The following is a 9,599-nucleotide window of genomic DNA, read 5'->3' as shown; positions in this document are numbered from 1 at the left end:
ACGACGCTGATATTCACCGGCATATACAACGCGATAACCGGAGCGGTTTACGGTGTCCCCATGCCGGTTCAACCGATGAAATCGATAGCAGCCGTGGCGATTTCGTCTACCGCTGAAGATTTCGGTATACCGGAGATTATGGCTGCCGGAATTTGCACCGGAGGGATCTTGTTCGTGTTAGGGATCTCTGGTTTGATGCAGCTTGTGTTCAATATTATTCCTTTATCGGTTGTTAGAGGGATTCAATTGTCACAAGGCTTAGCCTTTGCGATGTCTGCGGTTAAGTATATAAGGAAAGAGCAGAACTTTACAAAGTCTAAGAGTGTTGGTGATAGGCCATGGTTAGGGCTTGATGGTTTGGTTTTGGCTTTGGTTTGTGTTCTGTTTATAGTTCTTGTGAATGGAGATGGGGAAGAAAAGGAGGAAGAAGAAGAAGAAGAAGAAGATGGTTCGAGAGGAAGAAGAAGAAGAAGACGGATAAGGAGTTTTGTAGCTAATGTGCCATCTGCTCTGTTGATATTCTTGCTAGGTGTTGTTTTGGCTTTTATAAGGAAGCCGAGTATTGTACATGATATCAGGTTTGGACCGTCGAAGATGAAGGTTGTGAGAATAACCAAAAAAGCATGGAAGAACGGGTTTTTGAAAGGGACGATTCCACAGTTACCTTTGTCTGTTCTTAATTCTGTTGTGGCTGTGTGTAAGCTGTCGTATGATCTGTTTCCGGAGAAGGAGTTCTCGGCTGCATCGGTTTCGATGACTGTTGGGCTGATGAATATGGTGGGATGTTGGTTTGGTGCAATGCCTACTTGTCATGGAGCCGGTGGGTTAGCCGGGCAGTACAAGTTTGGTGGGAGGAGTGGTGGGTGTGTGGCACTGTTGGGAGTAGCCAAAATGGTGCTAGGGTTGGTGTTAGGAGGTTCATTGGTGGGTATATTGGATAAGTTTCCCGTGGGTGTGCTTGGGGCTTTGCTACTATTTGCAGGGATAGAGCTTGCAATGGCTGCTAGAGATATGAATACAAAGGGAGATGCATTTGTGATGCTTATTTGCACAGCAGTCTCTTTGGGCTCAAATGCTGCCATTGGCTTTGTGGCTGGGATTCTTTTGTATGTGGTTTTGTGGATGAGGAACTACAAGCGGAGCACCCTTCCTCTGCGATCCGATGAACATCCTTGAAAGTCTGTTTTGTGTTTAGTGTTCACTTTTCTTCTCTTATTCTATGCTTTCTAATAATAAGTTCAAAACTTCATTGAACTGCATGTCACTACTCACTACTCTGATTGATTTCGAGTAAACTCAGTGTACCATGTTTGTGATTAAGATATAATTAAAGAAAGTGAAGAGATTCACCAAATTGCTCTGTAATCATTCGGTAGGCAACAGATTTTCAAAAGATATTTGGTGCCTAAGTAAAAACTCAGACATGATCTGAATAAGTTAGCTCTATGGTCTCATCTGAGTATTTGAAGGATAGTACCAAAAATCAGGAGGAAACTTGGTGGCTTGGTGCTGTGTTAGCTTCAAGATTTTCTCCATCACTTTCACCCGTTACTTGGGATATGAACGTACTATCACCTAAGGGCTTAACCCTCTTTTTCCATACTTTCTTAATCCAATCCTGACCTTCTTCATCTATTCCAATGTCCCTGTTTAAAAAACAAAAACTCACCATCTTTCACTGCTGTGACTAGAAGACTGTCCATTTTCCAAATTCAACTGAGATGCTAAATTAGATTCCTTGATATCTTTTTTTTTCTGACCCCTTTTATATATTTGGCTTGAGAAATCTGATAGTGGACATTCTTGTGATAAACCAGCAGCCCATCTTAAAGTTTTGCACAAAACTTTATTAAAACTCCTTTCATTCTACAATGCCGTCAGAACCCCTTAAGACTATTGTTAAATTGATTCTATTTATCATTTTTATTTGTTAGTAATGACTCACAGTGTAGTCAATCGAGTTTTTTAACGATCAATAAAATATAAATAAGATATCGACTTATACATTGACTAAAACAATGAAAATTAAATTTAACAAACTGACAAAGATTAAAAATTCAAACGTACCTCAAATATAAGAGAAGCACGAGGGCAAATAAAGGTTTACAAGATAGTTACGGGAAATGTTTGCGTAAACTGTACTGTAATTTGTTTGTCGTAAAATAATAGTAAAATTTTTATTTGATTTACTTTATACATTTTATAAGTCTATGTATGGTGTTCCAAAAAAAGAAGTTAATCTATAAGTCCATTGATGGTGCTAACCACAAATTAGTCCTACCATAAAATAAATAAAATCATTGTGATAGTAAAATTATTTTACAAAGCTGATTCATATCAATATTTCAAAAATTTGCGGAAAATAAGTTTAAGCTAAATCATTATGACAAATAAAATTGTTTAATTGAACTATGTACTTAATCAGATGTCATATCATTCATTTGAAAATTTGTGGAAAATAAGTGAAAGTCATTGTGATAAGTAAAACTATTTTTGTAAGATGTATATATATATATATATATGAGGTTTCATTTCAATAATTTAAAATTCACGATAAATAAGTTACAGCTGAAATGAAGTTGTTTTAGTTCGTAAATTATGTACAACATGAAATGTAGTATCTATGATTTCAAAATTCGCATAAAACAAATAATCAGTCTAATGGATGATTAAAATTTATGGTACATATTTTAGGTATGTAACGGAGAATATAGAAAATAAAATTACTAAAAAAATTATTTATGGAGGTAATAAGTGAACTTAATTAAATAAATCTGTTACAAACGTAATGACGTGTCATATCAGTTATTTAAATATTCGCGGGAAGTAAGTTGACAAAAATAGTATAACGAAAATTTTTCGGGAAAAAAATTAAGAAAAGTTTCCAAATTAATCTAAAAATACCGTTACAATCGTTTTTTTCTTCTAGCGATGTCGTTACAACCGTTTTGATTAGACAAATAAAAACAATATCATTTGAGACTTTTTGGACTTAATTATATAGATTTAAGCAAAATTATCTCAATTTATGTATGAATTTTACACAACCTGTTAAACAACATTGTAAACCTTTTCAAACTAGTTTATGTAAAATTCTAGCTATAATTTTTTTTGGGTCTAAGCTGTATATTCCTAAAAACAATTGAGCAAAAAAGACAAAACCACAAATTTATGAGGTACCAAAAGGTAAATTTACATAACCAATATAAATTCAGAGAGACACGAGCTTTTTAATGGCTTCTCCTCGCGTTATCTCCTTGTCCGATTTAGCCCTAACCTATACGGCTGCCACATCCAGATTTCCTCATCCTTATTAGGGAGGAACCAAAACCCTAATCCTATCTTGTTCTCTCCTATAAATCGCTTCAAAGACTGTTTCTTTTCTCTTCTTATATATCTCTCTCGTTTCCGTGTCCGTTTCATTTCTGATTGATTCATGATTTCTCATCTCGAGCCCTAAGTTATACATCCATCGGGTTGTGTTCTTCTTCTTTTGGGCAATCAGTGGTTAGTCAAAAGTCTAGGATTTTCATATAAAGATTTGATTTTGCTTTGAAATCGAACCTAGATTTCATATTGTTTTTGTTGTGTGTCTCTGTGTTCTTGCTTTTCATCTTTTAGGTTTTTTTTTTGGTCTCCTTTTGTTTATCCGTCGAGACTTCTAGGTGGAATCAAAGCTTGTTGCTTTATCTCGATCTTGGTTTTTAGCTGAATCGTGTGTTAAGATGGTTGGAGGTGGAAACAGGAGAGATGAAGGATCGATCACGATCCAGAGCACCAATTTGTTTGCAGCTTTGGACACTCGTAAGAAGAAGAAGAAGTCTGACAAGACAGGTAAGGGCAAAGGGTCCTCTAAGTCACGAGAGCCAGAGAAGGAGCCTGAGCCACCGGTCTTTTGGGCACCTACCCCTTTGAAAGTTAAGTCTTGGGGTGATATTGATGATGACGATGAAGATGATGACTACTACGCCACCGCTGCTCCTCCTCAGTCTGGCTGGAACGCTTCTGAGCCTTCCCATACTGATTCAAAAGACGTTCATGTCGAGGTTAGACGTCTAAACAGTTTATGTTTTATGTTGTGTGTCTATCTGGATACTGAATTGGTTGTGATTGTTTGTGTATATTGAGAGTAGACATAGACATGATGGTAGTAAATAAGAACTCTTTGTGTATATGGGTTAACAATTCTCTTTGTGACTTGGTAATTCTGAGAGTTTGGTTTCTGTTCTGCTTTTGATTTTTCCTATGCTTATGGCTCTGCTAAGTTATTAGAAAGCTAGTTTGTGTTTGGTGATTATAGTTGCACAAGTTGCTTGACCACTCTTGAATGTTTCACTTTTGTATTACTTATGTTGGGGCTGTATTGGAGCTTCTCTTTTTCTTGCTCAAAAAGTTGTTGTTTAAGTTGGCATGACTTTGGCGTGAGTTCTGGTGTGTGTGATTTCGATTTCTGATGGGATTATCTTGGTTTGATTGTCAGGAAAGTGAAAGTGAGGAAGATATTCTTGATGAAGGTGATGATGATGTGGAGGAGGAGCATGAACAGGAAACAGAGGTACAGGTTCATCCAGAGCCTGAGCCTGAGGTGAAGAAGGCTCCTGAAGTTCCTGCACCTCCTAAAGAGGCAGAGAGGCAACTTTCCAAGAAAGAGAGGAAAAAGAAGGAACTTGCTGAGCTNTTTTTCCATACTTTCTTAATCCAATCCTGACCTTCTTCATCTATTCCAATGTCCCTGTTTAAAAAACAAAAACTCACCATCTTTCACTGCTGTGACTAGAAGACTGTCCATTTTCCAAATTCAACTGAGATGCTAAATTAGATTCCTTGATATCTTTTTTTTTCTGACCCCTTTTATATATTTGGCTTGAGAAATCTGATAGTGGACATTCTTGTGATAAACCAGCAGCCCATCTTAAAGTTTTGCACAAAACTTTATTAAAACTCCTTTCATTCTACAATGCCGTCAGAACCCCTTAAGACTATTGTTAAATTGATTCTATTTATCATTTTTATTTGTTAGTAATGACTCACAGTGTAGTCAATCGAGTTTTTTAACGATCAATAAAATATAAATAAGATATCGACTTATACATTGACTAAAACAATGAAAATTAAATTTAACAAACTGACAAAGATTAAAAATTCAAACGTACCTCAAATATAAGAGAAGCACGAGGGCAAATAAAGGTTTACAAGATAGTTACGGGAAATGTTTGCGTAAACTGTACTGTAATTTGTTTGTCGTAAAATAATAGTAAAATTTTTATTTGATTTACTTTATACATTTTATAAGTCTATGTATGGTGTTCCAAAAAAAGAAGTTAATCTATAAGTCCATTGATGGTGCTAACCACAAATTAGTCCTACCATAAAATAAATAAAATCATTGTGATAGTAAAATTATTTTACAAAGCTGATTCATATCAATATTTCAAAAATTTGCGGAAAATAAGTTTAAGCTAAATCATTATGACAAATAAAATTGTTTAATTGAACTATGTACTTAATCAGATGTCATATCATTCATTTGAAAATTTGTGGAAAATAAGTGAAAGTCATTGTGATAAGTAAAACTATTTTTGTAAGATGTATATATATATATATATATGAGGTTTCATTTCAATAATTTAAAATTCACGATAAATAAGTTACAGCTGAAATGAAGTTGTTTTAGTTCGTAAATTATGTACAACATGAAATGTAGTATCTATGATTTCAAAATTCGCATAAAACAAATAATCAGTCTAATGGATGATTAAAATTTATGGTACATATTTTAGGTATGTAACGGAGAATATAGAAAATAAAATTACTAAAAAAATTATTTATGGAGGTAATAAGTGAACTTAATTAAATAAATCTGTTACAAACGTAATGACGTGTCATATCAGTTATTTAAATATTCGCGGGAAGTAAGTTGACAAAAATAGTATAACGAAAATTTTTCGGGAAAAAAATTAAGAAAAGTTTCCAAATTAATCTAAAAATACCGTTACAATCGTTTTTTTCTTCTAGCGATGTCGTTACAACCGTTTTGATTAGACAAATAAAAACAATATCATTTGAGACTTTTTGGACTTAATTATATAGATTTAAGCAAAATTATCTCAATTTATGTATGAATTTTACACAACCTGTTAAACAACATTGTAAACCTTTTCAAACTAGTTTATGTAAAATTCTAGCTATAATTTTTTTTGGGTCTAAGCTGTATATTCCTAAAAACAATTGAGCAAAAAAGACAAAACCACAAATTTATGAGGTACCAAAAGGTAAATTTACATAACCAATATAAATTCAGAGAGACACGAGCTTTTTAATGGCTTCTCCTCGCGTTATCTCCTTGTCCGATTTAGCCCTAACCTATACGGCTGCCACATCCAGATTTCCTCATCCTTATTAGGGAGGAACCAAAACCCTAATCCTATCTTGTTCTCTCCTATAAATCGCTTCAAAGACTGTTTCTTTTCTCTTCTTATATATCTCTCTCGTTTCCGTGTCCGTTTCATTTCTGATTGATTCATGATTTCTCATCTCGAGCCCTAAGTTATACATCCATCGGGTTGTGTTCTTCTTCTTTTGGGCAATCAGTGGTTAGTCAAAAGTCTAGGATTTTCATATAAAGATTTGATTTTGCTTTGAAATCGAACCTAGATTTCATATTGTTTTTGTTGTGTGTCTCTGTGTTCTTGCTTTTCATCTTTTAGGTTTTTTTTTTGGTCTCCTTTTGTTTATCCGTCGAGACTTCTAGGTGGAATCAAAGCTTGTTGCTTTATCTCGATCTTGGTTTTTAGCTGAATCGTGTGTTAAGATGGTTGGAGGTGGAAACAGGAGAGATGAAGGATCGATCACGATCCAGAGCACCAATTTGTTTGCAGCTTTGGACACTCGTAAGAAGAAGAAGAAGTCTGACAAGACAGGTAAGGGCAAAGGGTCCTCTAAGTCACGAGAGCCAGAGAAGGAGCCTGAGCCACCGGTCTTTTGGGCACCTACCCCTTTGAAAGTTAAGTCTTGGGGTGATATTGATGATGACGATGAAGATGATGACTACTACGCCACCGCTGCTCCTCCTCAGTCTGGCTGGAACGCTTCTGAGCCTTCCCATACTGATTCAAAAGACGTTCATGTCGAGGTTAGACGTCTAAACAGTTTATGTTTTATGTTGTGTGTCTATCTGGATACTGAATTGGTTGTGATTGTTTGTGTATATTGAGAGTAGACATAGACATGATGGTAGTAAATAAGAACTCTTTGTGTATATGGGTTAACAATTCTCTTTGTGACTTGGTAATTCTGAGAGTTTGGTTTCTGTTCTGCTTTTGATTTTTCCTATGCTTATGGCTCTGCTAAGTTATTAGAAAGCTAGTTTGTGTTTGGTGATTATAGTTGCACAAGTTGCTTGACCACTCTTGAATGTTTCACTTTTGTATTACTTATGTTGGGGCTGTATTGGAGCTTCTCTTTTTCTTGCTCAAAAAGTTGTTGTTTAAGTTGGCATGACTTTGGCGTGAGTTCTGGTGTGTGTGATTTCGATTTCTGATGGGATTATCTTGGTTTGATTGTCAGGAAAGTGAAAGTGAGGAAGATATTCTTGATGAAGGTGATGATGATGTGGAGGAGGAGCATGAACAGGAAACAGAGGTACAGGTTCATCCAGAGCCTGAGCCTGAGGTGAAGAAGGCTCCTGAAGTTCCTGCACCTCCTAAAGAGGCAGAGAGGCAACTTTCCAAGAAAGAGAGGAAAAAGAAGGAACTTGCTGAGCTTGAAGCTTTGTTGGCTGATTTTGGAGTTGCCCCCAAGGAGAATAATGGCCAAGAGGAATCTCAAGGTACCTTTTTCTGACATCTTTAATAGTACTGATCACATATCTTATTGGCACAGCCATTGCAACTGATTGTTCCAGGCATTTGTGCTCTAGTGTATTGCTGTATTCTCTTTTTAAAATGTTTTGTGTTGTGTCATTAATCTTGCTGAGAAAATCAGCATGTTTTGATCTGTCTAGCATTTTGCTAATTGGGATACATTGTTTGTTATTTCGCAGATGCTAAACAAGGAAAGAAAGAAGATGCCAATGGAGAGGGAGAGAAGAAGGAGAATGCAGCAGGTGGGGAGTCAAAGTCATCGAAAAAGAAGAAAAAGAAGGATAAGCAGAAGGAGGCAAAAGAATCTCAAGAGCAACAAGCAAACAACAACGCTGATGCTGTAGATGAAGCTACTGGGTCTGAACCGACGGAGGAAGAATCTCCAATTGATGTCAAAGAAAGGATAAAAAAGCTTGCATCCATGAAGAAGAAGAAGTCAGGCAAAGAGGTGGATGCTGCAGCGAAAGCTGTTGCGGAGGAGGCAGCTGCGAGACGTAAGAAGCTGGCCGCTGCAAAGAAGAAGGAGAAGAATCACTATAACCAACAGCCTGTGCGGTAAATCCTGAATCACCACCATTTTGATCTTGATGGAAATACAAATATGAACATGTATTCCGCCGTATATTGTTCATATGAGTCTCTGTCCTAATAAATCTTTTGAAGGGGTCTGGTTTTTAGGGTTAAAGACATTGAATCCTTTTTCTAGTCGTATTACATTGAACAGGCTAAAGTCAAAACTTATCTCTTTTGTTTCTTTTTGAACATTTTTGTTTTTTTTTTTATAATATCAAACCTTTTTTAGGTACATTCTTGTCTCCAATCATCTTCTTATGTATGGTTTGATGGTATTTATGTCTTCTGCTTTCATTTGATTTCCTGTGTTTGATTCATGTCGTGCTACTAAATCAGTTGCTTGTCCCTCGTCCATAAGGAATAATAGTGTTGCCCATTTGCAAGGTTTTTGACTAAAAACAGAAAAAGGTTAAAGAAGTGGGGTTGGGGTTTGTTTGATGATCGGTTCTAAATCATTTATCATCCAAAAGATGGACTAGATTACCGGATTTAGGATCATGTAAGAGGTAGGACCAGTGGAAAGAACATCTTGTGCCTTTAACCTACTTTTGGATGTCCTTAGAATGGTGTAAGTGAACCGATTTATTATGCGAGCTTTCATGTGATCATGATCCGAATATAGTTGTTTCACTCGTACCCATTTCTTTTTGTAGTGGTTGAGTAATCATTCCATTCTCAAACCATGCATATTATATAAACGCTCCTCGGATACTTACTTGATTGTGCTTGACTCTAAGTCTCCAATCAAAACTCTCGATTTTGAACCCCTAAATTATGTTCTCGTTGCTATGCCTTCTAATCCACTCTGCTTTAGTGCTTCCTTTTAACAATCATAACTCTGAACCAATCGTCAATGCTAGATCATGAATGCATGCACGATCATATCCATTATTGTGCCACTATCACCATCTCTTTTCCCTTGATCAAAACATCTCTTTATCACACCCATTCACAGACTTCCACATACTTAAATTTCTGTTCTCAGCCCCACACATCAATTCTACTCATTAATCACGAACTCATGTTGTGTTCCGAAATTGTAGTAAATCATCCATGTTTCATTTCGATTGTACAATTTACATAGATGCACTCACAAATCAGTTTATATTGACCACTTTCTGTTTTTAAAAGCTCAATCTTTTCTCTCAAGTCTCAACATCGTAT

General features: G+C 35.9%; 3 protein-coding genes across 5 annotated transcripts; all 3 read left to right on the top strand.

Annotated features, from left to right (window-relative positions):
• On the top strand, positions 1-1,354 carry LOC104703098 (molybdate transporter 1-like; the record flags this gene model as incomplete). Its single annotated transcript, XM_010419039.2, has 1 exon — positions 1-1,354. A coding segment is annotated over one exon (1,176 nt), but the record flags the coding sequence as incomplete, so codon positions are not given.
• On the top strand, positions 3,227-4,708 carry LOC104705048 (FK506-binding nuclear protein-like). The gene is made up of 3 exons (XM_019227172.1): positions 3,227-3,507; positions 3,622-4,046; positions 4,481-4,708. The coding sequence occupies exons 2-3, from the start codon at positions 3,726-3,728 to the stop codon at positions 4,706-4,708; spliced, it is 549 nt and encodes a 182-aa protein (XP_019082717.1). The 5' UTR covers positions 3,227-3,507; positions 3,622-3,725.
• LOC104703097 (axoneme-associated protein mst101(2)) lies at positions 6,314-8,677 on the top strand. 3 transcript variants are annotated; one of them, XM_010419038.2, is made up of 4 exons: positions 6,314-6,593; positions 6,752-7,132; positions 7,567-7,828; positions 8,042-8,677. In XM_010419038.2, the coding sequence occupies exons 2-4, from the start codon at positions 6,812-6,814 to the stop codon at positions 8,419-8,421; spliced, it is 963 nt and encodes a 320-aa protein (XP_010417340.1). In that variant the 5' UTR covers positions 6,314-6,593; positions 6,752-6,811; the 3' UTR covers positions 8,422-8,677. The 3 variants fall into 3 exon arrangements, with proteins under 3 accessions (XP_010417340.1, XP_010417339.1, XP_010417338.1); XM_010419037.2 differs by having other exon boundaries at positions 6,708-7,132; XM_010419036.2 differs by having other exon boundaries at positions 6,314-7,132.

This window comes from Camelina sativa, chromosome 7 (genome assembly GCF_000633955.1).
Source record: "Camelina sativa cultivar DH55 chromosome 7, Cs, whole genome shotgun sequence".
In the NCBI taxonomy this organism is placed as follows: Eukaryota; Viridiplantae; Streptophyta; class Magnoliopsida; order Brassicales; family Brassicaceae; genus Camelina; species Camelina sativa.
Note: the sequence above shows the minus strand (reverse complement) of the source record. Positions and strands in the feature narration are given on the sequence as shown.